This window comes from Sylvia atricapilla, chromosome 1 (genome assembly GCF_009819655.1).
Source record: "Sylvia atricapilla isolate bSylAtr1 chromosome 1, bSylAtr1.pri, whole genome shotgun sequence".
Classification (NCBI taxonomy): domain Eukaryota; kingdom Metazoa; phylum Chordata; class Aves; order Passeriformes; family Sylviidae; genus Sylvia; species Sylvia atricapilla.
The window spans coordinates 118,493,607-118,520,111 of record NC_089140.1 but is presented as its reverse complement, the minus strand read 5'-3'; the positions used below and the strand labels follow the sequence as shown (position 1 = coordinate 118,520,111).

General features: G+C 37.2%; 1 protein-coding gene across 1 annotated transcript; it reads left to right on the top strand.

The window, feature by feature from the left end:
* Positions 1-602: 602 nt before the first annotated feature.
* Positions 603-20,965, top strand: PPP1R42 (protein phosphatase 1 regulatory subunit 42). Its single transcript, XM_066334333.1, has 8 exons — positions 603-941; positions 2,112-2,278; positions 2,716-2,854; positions 5,493-5,609; positions 10,641-10,758; positions 12,048-12,176; positions 13,336-13,487; positions 20,626-20,965. The coding sequence occupies exons 1-8, from the start codon at positions 813-815 to the stop codon at positions 20,656-20,658; spliced, it is 984 nt and encodes a 327-aa protein (XP_066190430.1). The 5' UTR covers positions 603-812; the 3' UTR covers positions 20,659-20,965.
* Positions 20,966-26,505: the final 5,540 nt, after the last annotated feature.

Below are 26,505 nucleotides of genomic sequence, written 5' to 3'. Positions count from 1 at the left end.
CCTTTCTATTCTGAGTCATTAAGTTACAACTGTTAGGGTGTCTTTATCCCCAGATCGTTTACACCTCCCATTCAATAGTAGCCGCTTGCCCTCATCCCTTTCCCCCATTCCATTATTTATAAGTTCACTTATATAACCAGAGTTTGGGGAAAAAAAAGTTGGTATCATTGTGAGAGCCTCTATAATATGCCTTAGTGGGAAAAAATCACAGTTTTTGTCTGTGCAGAACATGCAGCTGTGTGCATGATGAAAGCACTGTGCAGATATATAGAGTCCTGTAGCTTAATACCACCTCTCACAGCCTGTAAAACCTGTTATGAAGTTCTCTGCATTTTCTAATTTATAATCAGATTATGAGCTTCCATTATCTAGCTACTGTGTGTGAGAATTGTGCCTGCTGTGGAGCGTTGTGCTCATATTTCTGTATGAAAACCACAAAACCTAGGATATAATATCCTTTAGCAAACTGAATCAACAAATTAAATTATTTTAAGAAAATAATTAAGAAATCAAATTATTTTAAGAAACAATATTTTAAATGTTTATTAATTGAAGGGGCCAAAACTTGATAAAATGTCAGCAATAAAAGGAGTAGGTTTTTATATGCAACATAGTAGCACTGTAAATGAAAAGAGCATTGGTGAGGGTATGTGAGATTTGAAGTACACATGTAAGCTTTGTTAAAGATCTGGAATACAAGTAGTATAACATTTTCTTTTTTGTTTTGAAGGCATTCTGTAATATTACTTAGAAGACCACGTGGAATACACAATTAAAAGAAGCAGTAGAGCAGCTTCACTTATCACGGAACCATGGTTCAACTAACAATGGACTTGATTGCTAAAAATGCCAGTCACAAGAATCGCAGTGAAGAGGACTTTGGACAATATCTGCAAAAAATAACTCATATGAATTTGTCAGATAAAAATATAGATTCAATTGTAAGACCTATTTTTTATTATTCCTTTTAAACTGACTATTCTAGTGTTTTGTAGTTACTGTTATGATGAAGTGTTCATTGTTGGAGTGGAGAGACAAACAAGGAAAGCCAAGTTTTACAAATTTGTTAACTCACAGCACAATCTTTTCAATCTATCTGTGATTTATTCCTTAAATTTCAGAGGAAGTCTGAGAAAGGAAAGGAGAGATCAGGAACAGGAAATAACTCGAGTGAGGTTAACAAATTTGGACTGGTATAGTGGCTTTTTCAAATTAGACGGGTTAAAAATATACTTTTTTTTTTTTTTTAATTGCTCCCTGGGGCTTACTCATTTAAAAAATAATCCATGAGCTTTTCATTTTCAAAGACAAAACCTGCAAACTTAACCCAATCCTCCTTCCTCTGAGTTTAATAATAGGAAATGCATACAGGTTTCAATAAGTTCTGAGCTAATGCAGATCTCTTCAAGATACTGAGTAAATTTTGAAACTGCTGAGCCCTGAACAGTTGCATTGTTGAATGGGGTGAATTTCTGCTCTAAAAGCAGAAAATTCAGTCAAGAAGAAAGGCTGGTTCTGTGTGAACAGATCCCTGTAAGCAAATGGATTTATTCAGCCCACAGCATTAGTGAGTTACTAACTGGATCAGCTGGCACAGCAAAGTTTTACAGAAGCCTTCATGAGGAGGGGCCTTTTAGTTATTTCATAGAAATGTGTTCAAAGAAACTCAACATTTGAGCGAAAACTTGAGTTCAGAAAAATATTAAAATAGATTGAAGGGCAAAGTTTTGTATTAATCAATAATTCTTTGCCAAAACCTGGTTTCTGGTTACATCAGTACAGCTTAATGGAGACAATTACACTAAAAACTGCTTTTCTGCTGAAGACAGGGAAGGGAATGAAGTCATACTGGATGTGCTGTATTTGCTGGTGATGCCTGTAGTTCTTAGATTCTGTATGGCAGAATAGTAATGACAGATTTCAATCTTTAATCTGTAGATAATTGACAATATATAAGAACTCTCTTTTTCTAGGAAAAATAGTTTTAAGAAATGTTTACTAAAGGTGAAAATTTCTAAATCATGCATCAGAACTTAAAGATAAGAGCAATCAATAGCTTCCAGAAGCAAGCAGTGAGTGAACATTAAGTAGGACATTATTGTTTATTTCAGGGTAACCTCTCTTTCTGTAAAAATCTGCGAGTTCTGTATTTATATGATAACCAAATCAGCCAAATCCAGAACTTGGACTTTGCTTCAAATATAACACACCTTTACCTTCAGAACAATTTTATTTCAAGTATAGAAAATCTCTCATCACTGAAAAAGCTTGAAAAACTGTAAGTTGAAAATAATATAATTATTTTACTAGTAAAAAATACAGTTATGACACTTAAGAATTTTTTTATTATCTAGCCATTAAGATCCTTTCAGCTCTTAAATTTTTCTTTTCAAGTAGAAGTGATTTCTTATTATTTTTATAAGATATTCTGTGATAAAAGTAATGACATATCATCTTGACATTTTAATTTGCATTTAAATGATTTTATTTTTTCAATCTAGTAATAATAATAATAGCAGTATATAAAACTTCAAAAAACTGCTCAAATCAGTGAAGTGTATATTCTACTTGTATGCTAAGTTATTTACTCTTTCTATCATAATTTCAAAGTATTATTCAATAATGCTTGAATTTTTTTTTTTTTTGTATATTGAAGCCTTGTGTTTGCTCTTACTTTCAAAGGATATTAAATCTATTTTGTGTTCTATTCTGTAGGTATTTAGGAGGCAACTATATCACTGTAGTAGAGGGTTTGGATAAAGTAGGAGAACTAAGGGAGCTACATATTGAAAGTCAACATCTCCTTCATGGTGAAAAGCTTCTGTTTGATCCAGTATCTCTTAACTCCTTGGCAGTAAGTACCTTTTGAGAATTTCAGTGAGCCAATTATCAGGAGATCAGAATTTTTAGGAGAAATTATTAGGACTTGATCACTCAGTGTGTTCCTCCTTTGCCAATTGGTGGCATTATTTCAAATTCTACCAAGGGACTCCCACCCTAATTCTCTTATAAGGAGATTCTACTTCATTTTTTTTTTCATTATTAAGGATGAAAATGAGAATAAAGAGAGACAGCAATTAAGGAAGTGTGTGGATGCTCTATACCAACAGAATGTGAATAAACTGAAAAAGGAGTTGGAATTTATCACTCTTAGTTTTCTTAGTCTGTTTCATTTGTAGTGAATTCATTTGTTGATATTTCAGTGCTTTAATTGGTATAGTTGTTTATTTATTGCCTTCTGTACTTCTGTAGAAAAACAGAATGAAAAAAGGGCACAAACAGCATTTTTTCCCCTGGATATTAAGAACAACACAATCAAAAGCATTCAGTTTTAGTTCTCCAGTTCTTCTCTGTTGTGTTATGTCAAAAGTTCAGGAAATCTTTTTGAAGTTGTCTTTCAACATGTTAATTGCTCAGAAAACATAAAACATATAGTTGAAGAGGTTAAAAAGTAGGTTTTCTTTGCTAATGGATGTGGTTCTGTACTGTAAAATCTCCTCTTGCTGTGTCTCCCACAGTGTAGTCAGGGCTTGATAAGGCTCTTTTTGTGGAGATGAAAAACTCACTAAAAAGTGAGTTCTTTTGTTCACATGTATATTATAAATATTTGACCTAGCTCTATTTTTTTTTCTTATTTTGAGATTATGTAATCCAAGACATGTATTGCTGTTTTTCTTTAACAGAAATAAATAATTACTATGAGAGCATTTGTACTTTGTTCCTTCTACACTGGAGAAGTTATCAAAGTAAAAGGAAGTTTTATAGCTATAATCTGCCCAGGATAATAACATATAATAAACTCTTCCATGTTTTTTAGCAGCCTGGTCTAGATTTTCTTCCTTGTGGCTTTTATTTAAGGCCTTTTGAAGTGGGTTTGGTTTTGTTTTCTGTGAAACAATTTTGCATTCTTGACAATGTAACATCTTTGTGGAGGCCAAATATAAAAATATTCTATTTTATCCTTCAAGTGTTAAGTGTTTGTAGCCTGTTTAAGGCATCACTTTTTACTTCTTTGTCTGTTTCTGGCTCTTCTAATGATATCAAGGATAAAAGAGATAAAAGCATGAGGCCATATGGCTCTGTGTGTACCACAGGCAAAAGTTTTGATGATGACAGTGTCATGAATCTGACTGAGAAGATTAAGTTTATGAACTGTGTTTATCGGGATGATACTGGTAATTTCCATCTGCAATGTAGATCTTGGTCAAATTTTTGGAGAGGGTTAGTTTTCCTGCTTAAACTGTTGAAATAGAGATTTTCCAGCTAATGGTAAGTCTTATACCTTGTATAATTCTAAACTCACTGGATTAGGAGTCCCTTTTCATTTTCTAGAGATATAAACATTTTCCTTTTATGTGAAACTACGTTAGAATTTCCTGAGATAAACACTTGAAACACATTTAGATTTTTATCTAAAATGTAAAGATCTCTGTAACTATTGTCTGTTCCAAATGGCAAAGTGCAATATGTGACCAAGTACAGTTCCAGAGAAGGGATAAGGATCAGAGGTATGGATACCAAGAGGTTTGTAGGATCAAGCCTGATAGAAAAGCAATGTAGTACAGCTAAATGAGACTATGTGAGCAGCACATATGGGCTTCAACTCTGCAGTTCAAATGCAAAATTGGGGCCCACAGTATAAGAAGAACGTGGACCTGCTGCAGCAAGTCAGGAGAGGGCCACAGAGAGGATCAGAGGGCTGGAGCACCTCTCCTATGAAGACAGGCCGAGGGAGTTTGGGTTCTTCAGCCTGGAGAAGAGAAGGTTCCAAGGACACCTTATTATAAGCATTTCAGTACCTAAAGGGGGCGTATAAGAAAGCTGGAGAGGCACTTTTTACAAAGGTGTGTTGTGGTAGGACACAGGGTAATGGCCTGAAACTGCTCAAGGGCGGGTTTAGATTTGCTTTTAGGAAGAAATTCTCTGCTTGTAGGATGGTGAGACACTGGAATAGATTGCACAGAGAAGTTGTAGATGGCCCATCACTGGGAATGTTCAAGGCCAGGCTGGATGGGGCTCTAGACAACCTGGTCTAGTGGAAGGTGCCCCTGCTCATGGTAGAGGGCTGGAACTAGATGATCTTTAAGGTCCCTTTCAACCCAAACCATTCTATGAGTCTATAAAAAGGCACTCAGTTTAAATGTATGTTTCATACTTCAAAAGTAGAGTTGTAGCAGTTGTAGAACTCTGTAAAGAATTTGAACATGTTTAAAAAAACCCCATGTTTAAAAAAATTCTGTATTTACTAAGAGTTTCTGAAATAATTGAGAAACAATTTTACTTTGGTATCACTTCAAAACCGGAATAATTTACATTTTAGGACAAGGTGGAACACCAACATAAAACAATCTGTATGGTATGTGGAGGTGGTGTTTGCATGTTTCTTCTTCAAATGTTTGTTCATCTTTTAAGATAATTTTCTGTAACAAGTTACAACTTGACTCATATATGGCATGAAAAAAAAGCTTCTTTTTCTGCTTTTCCCCCTTCAGAAATCTTTATCTGTATTGAATATCAGCAATAACAACATTGATGAATTAGAAGAACTGGCAGTTTTGGAAAACCTTTCTTATCTTAAAGCAGCCGACAATCAACTTAAACATATGAAGGTATTAAAGTAAATATTTGTTGTATTAAGTATGGTTGTTAAGAAATTAGTCACATTCATCTTTATCACTAAATATATAAGCAAAAAGAAATTTTACTTCTGCAGTAAATAAATATGGCTTTTCAAGCATGCTGTCTTTTCTCATATAAAAATCTTACTGAGACTAAAAGTGGAGAAGCAATTACCTAGGATGTCAAAATTTATATTTATTATTAATTAATACTGAAATGAATTGGCTTAAACAGTAACCCAAATCACCAAGACAAAATCTGATTGAAATAAACTTTTTTATTTCTGGTTTGCATAAACATTTTATTTCCTTAGTAAACTTAACTTTCATTGGTTAGTAATTATTAAAATGACTATTCCTATTACTTCTGAGAACACAATTTATTTTAAACAGATTGTTGAAAGAATTTGGCAATTCTCTTTACTAGTGAGGAGATTGCAGTATTTTGTGTGCATAACCTGTCAGTTATCTAGATGAATTTACTCTATTTGGACTCTTCATTTTTTTACCCTTTAATATTAAAAAATATTGAATGATGCCCTTTTTTACTACGGACCTGTTAATGCTTTGTATTTCCTATTTCAAGTCCTGGCTGGCAGCTGTGATTGAATTTACGTCAAAATACAATTCATGTAGGCTTTTGCTGAATAATAAAAATCACATTGAATATGTTGGTTACAAAAAAAGCCTTATTTCAAATAGGCAATCTCCCCAAAGTTTCCCTTTTTAAAAGGAATCCATTTCTAAATAAAACATATTACAGAAATTTTTATATTGGCTCTTTCTTCTATTGGCTCTTATAAATAAAACATACTTCTGTTGTGAGAATCTTAAAAGAAAATTGTCGTAGCTAAGACCAAATTAATTTTAAAAATTAAGATGCCAGTGTGGAGACAGCGTTTTCAGTATCTCAGAGGAAAAACTAGTATCCTCTGAAACAGAATAAGAAGAGGGCAAAATGTCTGCATTATTCAGTAACTGTGGATATATTATTTATTTTTTATTAAATTTCATTTTTTGATCATCAGGAAAACCAGAATTATATTTACCCAAATCAATTAGCCCTGTAGATTTCTACGTTACATGGTCACAACTGCTGAAAAATGATACAATTAGCATTTGAGATTGATATCCATTACACTCAGAATAAACTCCACTATATTTCAAAAATAACTGTTCTGTGTGTTTTCTAAACAATCTCCAAGTTTTTCAAGTTTTGAAATATATGGAACAGGGAAGGTATTTCTATTCATATCTTTGCAGACCTGTAAAATCAATGAACATGTCAAATGTTTTTACAGTGTAATGCCGGTGCATATCCAACTTTGCAGCTACAATTACTGAGTTTTAAGGGATTACATTTTGGTAGACTCTACTTATCACTAATGTAAATTCTTAAATAAATAAAAATCAAACTATTGAATAAAGCAGTAAGCCAGGAGAAGTATTTTTTAAAAGTCAGTTTTATCTCCGTGTAAGAGGCTTTAGCTCACAGTGGACATCTAGCATATCTTATACAGCCCCTGACTGTTCAGAATAAGTTGCTGAGGGAAGTTTTGAGTATATTTCAATTTCTTTTGCATCCCCGAATTTCACGATTGCATGGCATACATTATTCTACAACTGTGGAAGCTGCAACAGTTTTAGGGTGTACAGATCTATGCACTTAATTGGTTCTGCTGGCTGAACTTGTTACACACAGCAAAGGCTCTTGCATTCTCATGAGGTGCATCCATTCTCCTCCCTCTTGCCTCTCTCTTATCAAAACTCTCATGTAGACCTCTTTTTCATGCCAAAAGCACTATGTCCCCTGTTTTCCCATTCCTGCTTTCCCATCACTGCCATCAAGAACTTCCCCAGGAATGTCTGGCATTGATCAGAGATCATGGCAGTGCTGCATGACAGGGAATGTCAGAGAGCTCTGTGCCCAGCTGTGCTTCACCTGGTGAGAAGAGAGGTTGTAGAGGGGCTACCTGTGTCTGGGCAGGCCTGGTGAACTGCAGGAATAACATGCAATCTTTGTGAAAGAGGAAAATGTGAAGAATATAAGAAATGCATGAAATGCGATCTTATGTAGACTTTTCTCACTTTCATGTGTTTCGGATAATTATTTTACATTGAAACATTTCTCGGATTTTTCCACATTATTATGCCATATTCCTTTGCTTTTCAACTATGCCGCTTTGATTTCAGCATAGTTGAAAATTAGGGCTAATAAATTCAAGCACTTAAGGTTGTGGCTAATACAGGGCTTTGTTAGCATAATTAACAGACATCCAGCCATATGACCTTGTTTCACTTGACTGAAGTTTATATAATTCAGTCTGAACAGTAGACAGACGAAAATCAAGTAATTTTTCTGAATTCATGCACAATAACTATGACTAGCTACCACCTGCAAAAAGTATGTCTCAGGTCAGTTATCAAGAATATAATTTGATTTTAATAGAATTGGCTTTTCTTTGTTTTCTATTGCTTGCTACTTCATTTATTCATCATATTGAGGTTCCGGTTTGCTTTAGTTTGGATCACAAGATTTTCTAGACTGCAGTGTATTTGGGTTGGAATAAAGGAAATGTTTTAAAACACTATGTCTATTAAAAAAATCCCACAACTATTCATTTTTACAAAAAAACAGAATATTATTTATTTTTTTAAAGTTCATTCGTTTTGGAATGATTATGAGCTGTGTGAGTATTTGGATAGAAAAAAAATATAGCTAGAAATACCTGGAAAAATCTGTATTTCCCAAGTCTTTAATTTATTCAACCTCTGCCCAGTATTGATTATGACAAGAGGATATCACAAAAGATGAATTCATTCTCTTTAGAATTGAGTCAGGAACAAGAAAAAAATTATAGATTTTCTCAAATAGATTATGACAGGTAATCAAACTGGTGACAAATTGCTGTCTGCAGATGTAGCTAGGGCAGTTGGATCACACATTTCCAATAAAAACTGGAGCACACTGGTCAAATACCAATTGTTAAATGGCCAGTGTTAATTGGTAAGAAAGTTATTGCCAGCACTACAGCTGCTGGCTCAGGCACTTGCCCTTCCCCCTCCCCACCCTCCCCAATGGAATATAATTTGCTCGTCAGTGTTTTGTAGCAGACCTCAAAGTGATAGCATGACATGATCATTTATCAAACGGAGCCTGCCCAGAAGAGTGTCTGGTCCCTTTAGTACAGCTTATTGAAAGGCTGGGAAGTGAAAGCACTTTATTAGAGACAGGAAGGCAATGAACAACTAGAGCGTATCGAAAGGGTAATCATATTTCAGCACAGGATTAGTGTGCTCTTAGATAAACATACACTGGAGTAAGCATGTTCTGGGTCATTTATCAAGTAAGTAACAGCTAACAAAAATCTACAGGACTCCGTATACATTCATCAAAGTTAAACTGTATACGTTTTATTTCAGTAATACGCAACTTTGTGTTGCAAAATTATTACTTGGAAAAATTCTTTCTAATGAAATCTAGAATACATTACAGACTTCAGTGATAGTGTCTGAATGCTTAGGTAAGTATAAATAAATATACTTGCTAAATGATTTTTCTATTTTAGAAAGTCTAGCCCAAAATATTTTCCCCTAGATTTTGTTTAAGTATTAGCACCTAACCTATGGGGGTTATCGTGTTGCTATCCTGATACAGGCTGATTAAGCTTTGCTGAATAACATTACAAGAATTATTAACATTTCTTCATGTCCTCGGAGTTTCTTGCATTGTTTTATCAGTCTTGATCCTTAGAGAACCAGACTTTTGCTCTCTAGCTTTCTAAAAGTACATTTTTATCACTGAATAACAATAGATGATATCACCATCATCATAGGATAGACCAAAAATTATATGGTTTGGAGGTATGAGACTGTGCTGCCACTTTCTCTTCCATCTGATTTTTCTAAATAAATATTATATAACCCATAGACTATTTCCAAGAGGATTTTCTACCAAGGGACATGAGCCAGCAAAAGCAGAATTCTCCCTGCTTGTGTTATCCAAGAAATTTTCTAAATTTGAAGGAGCTAAGAGATATCTACATTGCTAGAGACTTTATTGCTGGTATCAATCTACAAAGTTTTACACGCCCTGCAGTTACGAATCCATCACAGCATGATTAGTAGATTTTTCCAAATTATTACAACAGTAGAAGACAAATTGTCTCTCCTGTTTATACCTATTGTCTTGAATCTTACACTTTTCACACATACAAGGTATGCCTGTCAAGAATGGGAGCTAAATGAAATTTTGAAAAGAAAAAAAGAAAGTATTTCAGAAAGTAAGGTGTCTGAGTAGGAAGGACTAATCTGCTAAACTTTGCATGTTTTTAACTTGAATTTATTGTACTTAAAAGACAGAGTAGTTTCATCTAGGTCATACTGCCCCTGAGTAACCAGACAGAAACACAGATGGAGAAAGGTATATTTCATTAATTTCACTGTGTAGGCCAATACTATAACTGACCACCCACAGTTAGGTAGGGAGGGATTACTGTTTCTCCTGTAAAATACAGTTCTACGTATATATAAAGAGAGAGGCAGTCCACTGTGGATTGCATGATTTTTAGATTTTTTTTTTTTAGTCTGTTCTTTTATCTGTATAAAGTATTTCTTCTTCCACACACTGATACTCTAAGGGCTCTGTAAGACCTTGGGGATGCATTAGCAGACATTGCATGTTATACAAATTTTTTCATTGGTAGTTCCTAGGCTTTGGGTGCTGATCAATGAGATTGAAGTGGTAATATTCCATAGCTTGCATTACTGTATCCTTAAAAATGCAGCATCTTCCAAAATCACTGTTTTTTCTGTGCAATTTTGATACATTCAGGGAATGCTGTGGACCACTTTGTTTGAAAATGCTTATTCTTAGTGTGCATACTAACACATGTGAATAGTCTCATTGAAGTGATTTCTGTGTGCAGGATTTGGACCTGGCTGAACAAATCCCATTACTGTTGAATTTTACTCTGGAGGGGGAAACATAATCAAAATGTTCTGTTGTTATTTCAATTGCAGGATTTGGAGGTTGTATTGAAAAAATGGACAAAGCTACGCAGAATAGATCTTACAGGAAACCCCATCTGCCAAAAACCAAAGTACAGGGATAGGATTATAGTACAGTCACTGACTTTAGGTAAAAAATTTACAACAATAGCCCACCCATAACCCCCACTCTTTTAGGAAACAACTGAAAAAGGAATTGTTCTTGAGTAGCACTATGCATGTAAACACAGTTACTGCTATAGATATTTATGTCAAATCATGCTTTTTAAATTTATGTAGAAAGCTAAAACTGCTTTAGTAATCAGCTTCACAAGACATCTTGTTTGGCTTTTGGTATTAGTAGTAGTAATAATTTGTTTTATAATAGATGATTGGTGAGATTGTCACAAGACAATTTTTTGTGTTCATATTCCAGATGCAAAACTGATTTTCAAAGATGAGTTTCATCTATTCCCTTGTTTATCTGTAGTAGTTGCTAATGTGTTTTTGTTGTACAGGGCCAGTTGTGCAGATCCCATCTTACTGTGTTTGAATTTGTCATATAACATTCATCCTTAAACTTTTAAGCAGTTCACACTTATGTTGAGTGTATTTGTTAATCTTAACCCTTATGGTGCAGTTAATATTTTTATTTTGCATAAAATTTTAGCATGAAAGGAAAAAAATGTTTCTTCTATATCTAATTGTTTCTACTGTAGAAATAAGTGAAAAAATCTACTAATTTTTTACTTCTATTGAATAAAGGTGGCAATTATTTTTAAAGTAATAATTACAGACCTTGGTTTTTCTCAGAGCACAAAATACTGGCCATTAAGAAAAATAAAACCCCTATCTGCACAATGAAAATCACAGTGCCTTTGGACAGTTCTAATGCAACCTAAATTTGTGGTCACGTGAAGTATTTCATTTGGGCTGACTCAAAAATGCAGATGCTACCACTGGGCCACAGACCATAAAGTTTATGGCACCTAAGTGAGTAAAGCTAACCTGAGAGAGGCAAATCTGTGTAACTGTCTTCATGACCAGTAGAATTCCTTGATTGCTAAGACATGCGTTTTCCCTCCCAGCCTGGATTTCTGCATCTATCTCTACCCTGTGTAAGAGCATAACTTTTCTGCAGAACTTTCTAGAAAGTCTTCCGTGTTAACCAAATGTGAAATGTGTATATTTCCCTTGAAATATATATATTTCATATGAAATATATATATTTCATACTTAGAGGGTTTTTTTGTAATTAAGACATGTTAACTCACTCTTGCATCTTCAATATGAATATCAGTCTTTATTTTTTCTTTACCAAAATACTAGAAAAAGAAAAAAAGGCTTGAAGAGAATAATTATAGAGCAAATACACATTACATACAACTTTGTAGAGCCCTTTAGTTCACTTTGTATCACAGAAAATGTTCTCTTTTGCAGAATCCCTCGATGGGAAAGAAATTAAAGAAATGGAAAGACGTTTCTTAATAAATTGGAAAGCTTCCAGAGCTGCCAGGAAAAAAAGCAATGAAAGAATGACAGATGAACCTGCAGCCTGTGTACAATTCTGTAAGCAAACTAAGCAATTACTTCATGCTTATTTAAAACTTACAGAAATCATAAAATTACAGCTGAAAATAAATATACTAAGAATTGTTTTAAAGACACTTGTACCATTGATGAGTCCAAAAGACATGAGTAGAAATTGAGCTTTTCCAATATAAAATTTAATTTTAGCACTAGTAGATGTATTGGGGTTTTTTCCTCATCTCCCAGAATTGTGGAAAGAGATAGCTAGGACATTTTGAGTGTGTAAATATCCATATTTAGTTCCATATTTTAAAAATGTTGGGCATTCTAGAACAAATATGCATGAAATATATCAGACTTGTAAAATCTATTAGTTGATACTTTTTTGATCTCTGTATATTGTCAGTCCTTCTAAAGGCCTTTGCAAAATACATGTCTAGCAGAAGTCCAAGTTTTAAACTTAGAAAGAAAAAAAAATGTTTGGGAGTTAAAAAAGCCTTAAACCCTTTTCGAGGTTTAAAGGCAACTTGTTTGTCAAGTGGGAAAACAAATTAAAGTGGGAAACTCAAGCAAAACCTGAAATAAACTTTGAGGTTTTTAGGAATGATGGGGAGGTAGTGTTGACTGCAGGTTTAACCATAAATGACTTAACAGCATGTCTTGCCATCTTGCAGGACTTGGATGCAGACATTTAACTTGAAATTATTCAGAATGGTTTGAATAACCATATTTTTAAAATGAAATTGGTGCCACACTGTTGCTTTTGGAAAATAAATTAATATGTTATTTTTGAAGACATGAAGGCTGATGCTCTGCCTACCAGCACCAGCCCGAAATAGTTGGAGTCTGCTCATTGTTTGGAAGCCATATGTAAATGGCAATGGTTCTGAAATAGTCTTCTGAATAGCTTCTGATATAAGGAGGTGCTATTGAATTTACTCCCTTTCAAATAATTCTGCCTGAATGGGAATACCTGTTTTAATATTCACTTTCATCAGTGTTTGCAGCACCTTCCATAATATCATTCAAAGTTTTCCATTCTCAGTTATCAAATTTTAGGTATTTTACCTTAAGGTTCATTACATTGTTTCCTATAACAAGATATACTAGAGCCTGTGATCAATCACACTGAATATTAAATACATATGGTTTGACTTGGGATACTGAATTAATCCTTTTTTCTTTTTGTTTTCTGCAGCTGACTCTGGAACACCTCATCCCACTCTTCCTTTTTACCACAGTGACTCTGTGAGAGAAAAAGCAAATTATTTAGATTTGGCTCACGAGCAGAAAGTTGAAAGAAAACCTCTGCCAAGAATCCGTGAAAGAAGAAGTCAGATAAAAACTCAGGTGTGTTTCTCAAATATCTTCCTTTTAGCTATGTTGGTTATTGCTCATACAGCTCTTGCTGAATCAGTTGGAAAATGAGTACAGGAAGATAGAATTTAATCTGAAATAGTTTTTTTAACCATGTTATATTTATTGTCTTTATTTCTTTGAAAGACAGGATAACAGATTTCAGTTTCTGGTTACAAGTCAGTGGACTACCTAATAGTAGTAACTTCAGTGTTAATAGTTTCTGTCATATGCATTTAATTGTAATAATTTTCCACAAAGGTAAAATAATATTGAAGTTAATTCTCAGAAGTGAGTTAAGATGTGAGGACCATTGGTGAAGGATGATGCTATGCATGGAATCACCTGGAGAAGGAGAAACAGTCAGTTTTCATCTATTACAGCTTACTTCTAATAGCCATGCTCCAATTTCACCTGTGGCAATAGTATAGTTAAATATTTGGGACCTAATGTAACTTCTTCCAGATTTTTAATGCTATTTTTAACCTAACACTTTTATTATTTATCAGCTGAACCAGCCAAGAAAAAAATAATCATTTATACAATGCCGTAGATAAAATAAATAAATACATGCAACTGACACAGGTATTCTTTTCCTGTGAATAATGTTTTATTAACGGGTATACTAACTAAATTAGTAAATGTAGTATTCTATTTTACATTCCAGATAGAATTTGTTAGTATGTTGGACAATTTAACTGAGCAACATCTAATGCTATTTTATTCTTGACAACTTATGCCTTTCCATTCCGTGAGTTTTGTTTCTTCTGATTATTTGTTCTGATTAAGAATAGCTGCCTTTCTGTTGAGAAGGAAAGAAGATTTGCAATCACAAAGCTGCTCTCTTTCAAACAATAATTTTTGTTCATCATATGACAATGGATATGTTCTGGCCTAAAAGAGAAAATTATTTTGTCATATATATATGCCCGTTATTGAACTTTTTTCCTTCTCAGAAAGCACAGGGCAGTGAGCAGTTAAAAACAATCACTGAAGGAACAATGTACTCATTATAAAAAGTAATTCTGTTAGTAGTGCTGTAGTGGTACACTATTATTTTCCAGTGAATAATACAAGCTTCTGAAATTTAGAGGGATACAGACTAATGCTCATGCCATATAAATATGTTTGGGATTTTTTAAATTCGTTTGTAAGATGGGTTTGTCCAGATGCTCAGTGTTCTGTCAGCTTGCATGTCATCTCTTTTAGCATCCTGTCTTTTGGGCCAGGCTGAGTAAAACTGGGCTTTCCATTTACCATTTCCCTTAGTCTTAAAAAAGGATGGAACCTGTGTGTACAATGTCTTTTCTCCTGTAAGAGCTTCTGCTATTCCCTTTGAGACAAAGCATTCTGATTCTGCTTTACAATAGTAAAAAGCTGTCCAATGTTAAGCTTCTCTGCTTGGCAAATATTTTCTTAGTATTAAAAATGTGGAATACAATCATGGCTCTGTTGAAATCCCTTTTGACCCTAGAAAGGCAAAAAGAGCATCTTCCACACTTGATTGAAATAGAATGTCTATATTTTTATTAATTTACATTTATAAATTAAACAATCTAAGTGTGGGTTTTTTTACTGTTAGTGTAGAAGATTTCTAGAGTGTTTCTAGATTTCTAGATTTCTGTCTGATTTCACAGAAAGGTTAGAAGAAACTGCAGTCAGATGATGTGCATTTAATATTTTCTAAAAACTTGTAAGTGGGACTTAGATGCTGAAGGTTGCTGTAGCTTACAATTTCGTGTGTAATCACTGATTTTGAGATGTATTCTAATCTTGTTAGTAGAGGAATTTCATAGAAACCAGAGTCTTGGGAGTTAAAGGTTTCTGAATTCTTTAGAACGTTTATTGGGAAAAAAAATTCCAAAACCTCAGAAAATAGAAGTATTCATTCTCAGACCTTACACAGATACAAAAAAATGACAAATCATAGTATTTCCTTGCCTGATCAACTAATTAGGGATATACATGAATGTGCCCACAAGTAAAGGAAGGAAATTTTTTCAAACTGAACAAATATCTGTATTGTTTAATTGAAATTTGGTATTGGACCAAAGAAATTAGTGGGTTTTAATCCTAACCTCTGTGTTAGTCAAATAAATTATTCCAACAGATGTTTCCTCTTCCCCTATACATACTAGGTGATGTTTGACCTTTGCAACTGAAAAACAGGCATTAAATACCTTTTTAACCTACATCTAAGATCCACTGAGGATTGCATGCAGCTTGAACAATGAAAAAAGCCACTTATTACTAGATTACTGAAATATGTCATTAATCTTTCCTTTTTGATGACATAAAAACAATAGCAATTTTATATTGAATTTTAAGTTAGGTTTGGACATACAGAGAAAATTATGGATATTGGCAGGAAGTAATTAAAAGAAACCAAATCACTTAACTATTTTAAAGATACCTAATACCTTCCAATGGGATACACCATTATTAATGTTCCCTGAGTAGAAAAGTTGTTGAAATTTTGATGTTGTAAACTTAATCTGTAACCAGCAGTTTCTGCCCACATTGCCTTACTCATGGAATTAAATATTGTGGTGGGTATTTGTAGCGATTCAGAATGTGGTGGGAAAGTCACCTTTTGTCTCTCCATTGTATGTTATGGGATTAGCAATATGGAAATATTTTTAAATTATACATTCAGCATGTAATAAATACTCTGGACATAAATACTTATGCCAACTAGTCATAAGCCACTCTGCTGCCATCATGCATATCATTTACATTTCAAGTTCTAGTCTAAAAGGAAGGAACTTGCAGAGAACCGTGTTAGCTCTCCCTCTTCTTAGGCCGATTCTTGAATGAACATTGTATTTAATGAGTTAAATATTTATAAATGCCCTGAGTTGTGGTGATTTGTGCAGTCTGAAATCTACATGGGCCAATATATATTTGATAACAGGTAGGAATGTGCATGTTCTGCATGTATACTGGGCTTTTGTTTGTATGAATCTAACTAGCATTATAATAAATAGATTTTTTAAGGACTATTATATGACAGGGTTTTGGGGAGAAATGATACTGGGATTATTATGATATATACCCAAAACATAAGCTTTGCAGTCGGTCATACACTTCATGTGACAGAATATAGCTCTCTTATTTGAGAGGAAGGTGGGGAAACACATTACCTCTGGGTGACCTAATTCTCTTTCACTTACTGAATATCAATTTCAGCAAACATCTGAAAATTCAATAATAAAAGATATCCTCAGTCTTAGCTGCAAGAGAAGGAGAAATACAGATTTAAGATATAAACCAGTGCAGCTTTGGCTGTGCACCCTCAAGTTGGTTTTAGCAGCTGAAGAGCTTACAAGCACTCCAAATGTATTCAGAATTAGATGCATTAAATACTTAGAGATACCAGCTGGAGCACTCTGCCAGAGATGAGAGCATGCTTAGAACAGACATGGAGTGCCTTTTCCAGCAGCCTGACTCACTGCCTTTCCTTGGTGATGGTGTTGAAGGAAAAATGTAAACATCTTCTTAGTGAGGTCTAGAAAGTATCAATCAGCATTTAGTGCTAAAGGCTGTGGAAGAGAAATGTAAGGAATTTACTTGCCGTTGAATTATTCAGCCATGACATAGGATATGAAAGGAGTCACCACAATGCTAGATAAAGGGTAAGATGAAGAGATGAAGTGAAGTTCTGAAATTAAATAGAGTTGCTGAAGCAGAGCCATTTGAATGAAGGTCAAGTATTAGCAGTTTCTGGTTACTGTGGCCCATGTAAGGTCTCAGCAGGCAATTCAGCCAGTTTTAGTGATTGGTTCCCTTTTTTTTGGAGAATATGCACTACCTTTTGCAGAGAACATAACTAATATTACAGTAATCTGCACCCTAGTGGTATTTTTGGTATCCATGTTTACAGCCTTGATGAATATGGTGCCGGATGATTCTCCCCATGATCATTCATACTCTGTTCAGAAGGAAAAATACAACTGTCATCACAAACATACAAGACACAAACAATGGCATTGTCTTCTGTCTAAACATCTTTCAGTAGTGGTAATTAAAAGAAAACCAAGAAGAAGTAGGTCTACTTTATGCCAATTCTGTAGTGCTTAACTCTGCCATGTCATCCAGTATCCTAAAGGCAGTGATAAAAGGCTTTTTGCCCTTGCCCTGCCTCCCCACGGCAGTTCTCTGTGCTGCTGCCTGTGCCCAAAGCTGAGAAAGAGTAAAGATCTGAACCACACTGGCAGAACACGTGCACTGATAGACCTCCTGTGCCCTTGAAAAGAGTAAATTCTTTTCAAACTGTGAACAGAGAGCACATCTGCTGATGAGCAGATTGCCAGACTATGCATACTCCTACATGTCTGGCTGACCAGATAGAGCATAGACACATTCTTGATGGGCAATCTGGCAGGAGTATATTTGCTTGCAATATACTCCTCCCTCTTCCAGGAGATATGGGCTATTTCCTAAACATTTAGAAGACCAAATGGCACTTGTGACTTGTCAGCCAGCAGGTGGTCAGCAACTTACCAGGGCACATCTGGGGCTGCAGGCTGTCAGATGCTCTCAAGAACATTGAAACCCAGACTGTCTGAAACCTTCTACATAAAATATATGAATATTTAGATAGCTTTAGGTTGTAAGATCATTAAGTCCAACTGGAAGTCAGTAACATTTTAAACAGAATGCAGAATGCAGAGAGGGGACTACTTAGTGACTTTAGTGCGAGTTGCATCTTGTAACTGGGCCCATCAAAACTGTATCAGGAATGAATTACTATTTTAGGATGGTAAATCAAAAGCAAACTCAGATCTTTGCCTATCTATTTTTCAGGTGTTACATGTTCACCCTAATAGTTACTAGATAAATGAAACATTCAGTATGCAGTATTTTTTCCCCTATCCTTAGATCTTTGTTGTCAGTATTTTTAGAGTACTGTTGAGATAAAACCTCAAAACTTCATAACATCTTTGGTCTGCTGTATTAGCATTACACATTTTTACTGTGTAACTGACTGACAAAATTATAAATATCACTTTAATAACACAAATATTAATTTTATTAGCAAACTGTTAAAGAAGTAATGCTGTGGGTTTAGGATTTTAAAAGACATAACTGCATGGGAATTTGAAAATGTAATTTGAGGTTAAAATAAAGACTGCTGCTTGAATAGGAATATATAAATAAATTCTGTAATTTCAGTATAATTCTGTTGAAGTCAGTTCCAGTAATCTAATTTACTGCAATGATATAAGCACTCTTTCAATATTTGCCTTCCTGTATCCGGTCACACATTGTGTAGGCACACTCCCCTCCCTGAAAAGTTGAAAGCAGTTGCTTTAACTGAGGTGAAAAACAGTCACTGTGCTCTCATCTAGCTAGATGAGCTACTACATTTTGGAGGACAGCACTGCAATCACTAATTCCTTAATAGCAGCTATACCTCCTCAAATTCACTTGCAGCACCTTGGGATGTATCCCATCCAGTTGCACAGACTGGAATATGTCAGATTTACCTTAGTGGTTCCTAAATCAGTCATCATCTACTGTTGGTCAAATTTCTCACCACCAAAAACTGTTCCTAGGACCTAAGAGGTGTGAGACCAGGTCTTACCAGTAAGGACTCTGGTGCTTTTAGAGCTTCCACAGTACTGTTGCTGTGTTAGAAGTACCAAAAGGAAAAAAAAAAAAAACCACAAACAACTGGACATCACTGCCCAAATACCTCCCTTTGGTAATGCTCTCACCATGATCAGAATATATGTAAACACGCAGTGTTTGGGTTACTGATCTAAACTTTATATTTGAACTTTGAATCCATAGCCGATGAAAAAAACCTATTTTTTCTTAAATATCACATTTAAGAAAATGTGATATTTAAGTGATAAAACCAGTACAAGTTAATTTAATACTGCATTATTTCTTTATATATGCATGTATAAGCAACACTCAGCACTGCCTGTGATATAGACTGAAAAGCCATACAGTTCAAAAGTTCAGAGGTAGACAGGGGAAAAAATAGCCAGAAATCTGTCAGTGTTCAAGATTTTTCAGGATGAGGATTCAGACATGATCTGTTAATAAGGGATAGTATGTGATTGTATTCAGGGTGTAAGTGGTAAAAGTAAGTGCAACTGAAAGGCTCTCTTCCCTGTTTTACTTATGGTTTTTTATCTCAGTGTGGTGTGCAAAGTTGCTATCCTGACTAACAGAGCTCTGAGGCAAAATGATTAATTATGTGAACCTGATTATTTACAGTCACAAAATTATAAATGCTATATATATTGTAACTGGAAACAATACTTCGTACTTTGCTAGGAAAAAAACCCCAGTGACAATTTATTTTAAGTCACTTGGCCTTGAAGAATCCTAGGAATTCCCTGTTAAAAAAGTTGTATTTGAACCTTACCTCTTCAATCAAACAACACTGTAACCAGAGACTACAGAAATTACTGATGACATCTTTCTATTCTTTTAATTCTGAGCAGAATTAAATGCTGCATCAAAACCAAGATAAATCCAAGCCAGCTGTGAAATTATCCATGTAATAGACTAATACTTTAAATCAAAAAGAGTTTTGAATCAATAAGGTCTTCCTTTCTTGGAGAGTTCATATGTTAGACTGCCATAGTAATCACTGATTACATGTCCAGTAAAGTTGTGTATAATCAGTTACACAGAGGTTACAGGAAAATGTTTTCGAATAAAAGACTGAATATTATCTGATTTCATTTTTGTGAGAAATGGATTTGAATATTAACAAGATTTTTTTCCTTATGTGACTTGAAAATTAAAAGCATTTGGTACACATTTATGTAGGAAAAAATGTTAACACTAGTTTTGTCCATGGAAAAAAGTCATTTTTGTAATAAAGGAATGTACAGTACCCCAAATAGACAGATTCTGTCAATTCAGAATCTTCTGGTTCCAGGTTTGGCACTGGAAAGAAAAACAAAAGGGCTTTCACTGCAACAGCCAATAACCTTGCAATAGTTAAAGATCTTTTTTTCTCGACAGCAGCATTTGATAACACTGCTTATAATTTTTGTAGAAATGTTGAGTGCTCCCAGGAACTGTTAATGACCATGGGAGCAACAGATGCTTTGGTGTGGTTCTGACATGAAGATCTCACCTGTCTCCTCTGATCTCTCTGATATAGGTTGAGGAGGAATCTGAAGTAAGTCAGAAATAGTTTGAATTCTAAAAGCCAGGAGTTTCAGGATGTGAAGACCTGGCCATTATCGATTTTCTTTTTCTCCCTCAAAGCTTACAAAGAAAGATACTGGTGTCTCTTTGGATATGTTATCTGTGTCTTTTTAATCTCAAAACTAGATAAAATTAAGTCTGTTGAACTTAACACTTCTAAGAACATTCAGAAAAATAAGGGGACTTCCTATTTATTTACGAGCAATGCTTTGTGTCAAAAGCATGTAAAAACATCAGCACATGCTAGGCTAAACTGTTTGCCTAATTCTTAAACTTCCTCAAGACATGAACTGGTTTTACTGACCTAGTGGCTGCTTCTTTCCCTATGTGATACTCAGCAATTGTACAGAGGCATGTTCACAATAGGATCATGGAGTCATTAAGGTTGAAAAAGATCATGCAGTCCAACTGTAAACCTAATAACTGCCATATTCACCACTAAACCATGTCCCCGAACACTACGTCTACACTTTTTTTCAGTGCTTGCAGGAATGATGATTCCATCATTTCCCTGGACAGCCTGTTCTAATCTTGACCACCCTTCCAATAAAGAATTTTTTCTCAACACCCAATCTAAACTTCCCCTGGTGCAACTTCAGCCCGTTTCCTCTTGTCTTGTCACTTGTTACTTCAGAGAAAAAAACAGCCTCCACTTGTCTGCAACCTCCTTTCAAGCAGAAAGAAGCTACTAGCACATGATTTTTGAGAAAATCTGCAGTCTTAAAAAATAATTTCCATCATTTGGATTTTTCCAAGTTCTGGCCGATAATGTGGAACAGTTAGCACAGGAGGCACTAGGAGATTAATGATGTATGTGCTGATTAATTTTTTGGTTGAGAGTGTCGTTCATTAATTTAACTTCAAATTCTGTTTGTTTGGTTGCTTTGCACTAGTTTGAGTAATTAAATAAATCCTTGAGACTTCTGATATAGGAAAATTCCAATCCTACAGATAAGGAATGGAAAGCCCAGATTACAAATTGCCCCTGGGAAAAAAACTTTTCTAATGCAGTTTCTCTGTGTGAATGGCAGGTCAGCATCTTGTGCTTGCAGCCCTCTCTATAAGAAAGGCATTTTTCCTGAATAAGGAAATCAGGATCTGTCTTTTTGCATGGAATGTTTTGTGTATTTTGTTAACATTTTATAAAGATAAAGATAATTTGGTACAGATGACTAAAATACATTTAATACATACATCCTGCATGTATTCTCCCCTTGAATAACAAGATCTTCATCTTCATTATAAAGAACAAGATTTCCAAAGCTGAGGTAGTAAAAGAGAGGTACTGTAATGCTGAGGTGCCAATGCTTCTGTTAAAGTGTTGTGGTTTAACCCCAGCCAAGCTCCACACAGCCATTTGCTCACTCCCCCTGTTGGGACTGGGAAAAGAATTGGAAGGGTAGAAGTTGGGAAAGTCACATGTTGATAAAAGTACATTTTAATAGGGAAAGCAAAAGCCACACAGGCAAGCAGAGCAAATCAAGGAATTTAGTCACCACTTCCCATGGGCGGGCAGGCAGGCAGGTGTTCGGCCATTGCCAGGAAACCAGGAGTTCATCATATGCTGTGGTTGCTTGGCAAGGCAAATGCCAAACATCCAAATATTCCTCCGCTTTCTCCTACTTCAGATACTGAGCATGATGTCATATGGTATGGAATATTCCTTTGGTCAGTTAGGTCAGCTGTCACTTCCCATGTCCCTGGTCTCCTTGCCAGCATGACAATATGAAAAACAGAAAAGGCCTCATCTCTGTGTTATCACTGTTCAGCAATAACAAAAACCTCTCTATATTAGCAACCCTGTGTTCAGCACTAATCCAAAATGCAGCCCCATACCAGCCACTGTGAAGAAAATTAACTCTACCGCAGCCCAAAGTAGCATAAAAAGCTGGTGAGTCATTTACCTTCAAAATCAGAACTTTCCAAACACAAAACAAAGCTCAGATGTGTGGCTCTTAGTCCCTTACTGAAATAAAACACAGTATTTCTTGTTCTAGCTGTAGTCATCAATGATATTCAGGTCAAGAGAGACAGAAAAGCATACATTAAAAAAAAAGTTGATTCTTAGGCAATTTCCAAAGAAGAATGTCAATAGTCTTGCTGAGCATGTTCACAGTGTCAGCTGCTGATTGCTGACTCAATGCAGCACATTAGGAACTCACCTCCTGATTTCTATGTCATAGTGTTGCGTTTGCATCTTACACTTCCCTCTGCCTTACACACATCCATTTAAAACTATTTAATGGATTGTTAGTTATTCTCAATGTGGGTTATGCTGTATAAGCCACTTAGAGCATAGCTAAGTGGCTTTTCATAGGTTCTGGGTATTTCTGGATTAAACATTAATTAACATGAATTAATTCAGGTCTTCAATGTTTTATTTATCATACTTTCTTGTATAAATAAAACATTGAAGACCTGCATTAATTACTGCCAATAAAACATGTGCCATGGAGTTTCACACAGAGAATTCCGCAGCTAAGCGACTCGTGTCTAACTAAAGCAAACCCCTAGAAAAGTCTTGATAGCATGGTCTAACACTTACTAAACACATTTCCCCTGAATGGAGCCCTTCTGATACACATTTTAAATATATTTTTAAAGTAATACTACTGAGAAAATACTATAAAAAGTATATTGGCACACTGTAATATGGCGTATTTAACATAACTGGAATATATGAAGGTTGTAGAGTACATTGTCACCATGGCATTTGAAAAAAGAGGGGGAAAGTATTTAATTGGAAATCTTCAAAATGTTTGTTTGGATTTGGAATCCATTATGCTGAGATTTCCCTACGAAGCAAAAGTTGTGAATTGCAACTTACTTTTATTCTCCTGTGGCTGTGTCCTGCCTTTGATTTGCTCCCAGGCTACAGCTGGAATCTGTGGGACCTGACAAGATACAACCTGTGTGTGGCTTCCTGCCGAAGCAGTTTTACTTGGACAAGCAATGCGAGTCTCTGTCAGAAGCACCAATAACTGCTGCACCATATGAGCAAGCAAGCACGCTTGAGAAATCCTTATACAGAAATGGGAATGGGAGAAAATGAACAAATTGGAAAGAAATACCCTGAATGCTCATGCTGAATTGTAGCCATAAAACCAGAAACTAATTTGACATAAAGGGAGCAGAGTGTACCTGGAAAAACATCATTCTATCTCTGGTAGAACTTATTCTTACCTAAATCACACTGGAAATCTGGCTCTTCTGTGACTCTGGCATTTCTCAGATTTGATATATACTGTGGAAGGTAAGGCAGGAAAAGTAATTCTCAGTCATTTGTCTGGGAAAGAAGAAGAAACAGCTGCAGCCATTTGTTACAGCTTTAGATTTAAATAGTAGGTTGACACGAGAAAATAATCACTGGATGTCTTTGCCCTTGTAACAGAGGAGGTGTCATCTGATGGGACAAAGTCTTGATGGAGCAAAGAACAACTATTTCTACATTTCTGTCTCTTTGGGTGTTTAAAATATGTTTAAAGCACCCCTTTTTTGGTAACAAGGCTAGCAGACAGAGTGGTGTCTCCAAACACTGCCCAATTTCTTACCATGAAATCTCCCTAATCACACTCTGCGGTAAGGTGATGGTAGACGGTAATGGGAGTTCCACCACCACTTCTCTTCCAATTCCTTCCGTTGGATTTCCTGCCCTGAGGCATAACTCTGTGTACAGTGGGCAACTAAAAAAATGAATAAATAAATAAATAAACAAAATAAAATACCGTGTCATTAATGTAAGCAGAGCAGAGAAGAGCACAGTACTCACAACCTGCTAATTTAGGCTGACTGGGAAGTCTCAGGGTGTTGGGACACCTGCTGTTAAGTTCTCTGTCAGTGACTGAGATATGGCCTAGTGAGAAGTCCTCCTTGAAGAGGCATTTTTTAGGTGGGCAGCAGACCAAGAAACCTCCTTGGGATGTGGGAGAGCTGATCCCCAGACTTGTGTGCTGGCCTCAGTGCATGTTTGGCACTTCCAGGACGACAGAGGAGCCCCAGTGGAACTGAGGCTGGAAGGCAATTGTCCCTGCTCCCCAGGGAGTCTGGGATCAGTTCTTCCACATCACGCCACAGAGTTTTCAGTACAAGCTTAAGGATATGTTCAAGAACTGCTTGTTTGAGCCCCAGAGGCTGACTGAGCAGAGGGATGTCCGTCAAGTGCGTTTTTTAAGATGTTTTGACTTGCAGAAAGGATTTAGCAATGTTCACTTGGGCTGAAGGCAGCCCTGGAAACCTTAGGGCCAAAAAAACCCATGGCTCAGCAGGTCTGCTTGGAGGCTCCTCCACTGTCCTCCAGAGAACCAGTGTCTTCATTCTTTTGCACCCTGGAGGCCAAAGGATGATCTGTAGTGCTGGTGAAGTCCATCATCGCGGCCGCGTACATGCTGACAAAAGTAGCTTTTGTCTGAGCAGCTCCTGATCGCTGAAGGGAAACCCCCACCGAGGCTGCCAGCACCAGGCAAAGGTAAACGTTGAAGCACAGTTTCAGTACTTAAATCTACAGATGAATTTAAGTCCCTAACGTAGAATTTCGTGTTTAAATTCAGAACCTGTAGGGCAGCCCGGCAGCATTGCTTGCCATCCAGCCTTCTCCGGCTATGGATGTCAGCCCGAAGGCAGAAAGCGCGGCGGGGCCTCGGCGGGGCAGTAGGGCCGGGCGGGGCAGGTCCCGGCCGTGGGCGGCCCCGCCCGTCCCCCCCAGCGCGGCACTGGTGGAATTCTCGGGCCGGACACTTTGGCCGGGACTCGCTGGCGGCTGCGGCCGGCGCTCTGCGGTGCTGCCGGGCCGGGCCGGGGCTGAAGGCAGGTATCCGGCTCCCTCTGCACCGCGCCCGCCCAGCCGCGTCCTCACCGGGCTCGTCCCTTCCCAGACTTCCAATTATCGCTTAAGTTTAAGTCCTTAATTTTCTTGGCTACAAACGCGGTAACGAATCGCTCAGACTTTGTTTTTCCACTGCTCCCGAGGCTTGATTTATTGTGTCTCTCTTATCGCACAATCGGGCTTCGTTAAAAATGTTATTCTGGGCTAATTCCATACCCCGGTATTTATTTTGACTGTCCCTTCTCATTAGCGTTACTGATTTTTAATCGTTCCCCGGTCCCTGTTAAATCCCCTCTCTCTCCACCCGGGCTCGCCTCATCCCGTTCGTGTTTCCATCCCGTGTGGGTCGGTCCCCCGGAGCGGTGCCCGGGCAGCCAAGACTCGCTCCCCCCGCGGCTGCGGGACGGAGCCTGGCCGGGGGGAAGCCGCTCCGGCCGGGAACATCCGCGAGCCGGAGATGCGGCGGCGGAGCGAAGAGAAAGGGCTTGCTTTAAACAGGGCATCGCCTGAGCTCCCAGCCCAGCGATTAAATTTCTCTCCTCCAGCAAAACCGTTACTTTATCCTAAGAAAAACAGCGCGAACGGGGCGAGCGGCGGCGCGGGGCGGCGGGACCCGCACGGACCCGGGGCCCGGCGCGGGGGAGGGCGGGGGTCGAGGGGAGCGTGAGGCGATGCCGCCCCGACAGCTCCGTGATTGATGACCCACCCGCCCGGGAAGGGGCGGTCGCTGTCGCCCAGGCTGGAGGGGGGAGCCCGGAGACCAGGTGCGACACAGGCCCGCCGCACCCACCGGTCGCGACGGCTTATAAACACCGCGGCCGGACGGGGCGCGACGCGACGGGACGGGACGGGACGGGACGGAGGCGCCGGGAGGGGCCGCGCCGGGCTGGAACCTCCGCGCGGGGCGGGAGCGGTAAGTTCATCCCCGGCCGGGAACGGCGGGGTCCTGCTGGGTCCCGGGAGTCGGGATGTGGGACCGGGACGCCGCAGCCGCCGCGGGCCGGCGGGGCC

Bases quoted from the DNA above. Each gene is read 5' to 3' on its own strand.
- PPP1R42 (XM_066334333.1), top strand. From the start codon at position 813: ATGGTTCAACTAACAATGGACTTGATTGCTAAAAATGCCAGTCACAAG. The intron at 942-2,111 runs GTAAGACCTATT...TGTTTATTTCAG, and splicing joins ATAAAAATATAGATTCAATT to GGTAACCTCTCTTTCTGTAA. The intron at 5,610-10,640 runs GTATTAAAGTAA...TTTCAATTGCAG, and splicing joins ATCAACTTAAACATATGAAG to GATTTGGAGGTTGTATTGAA.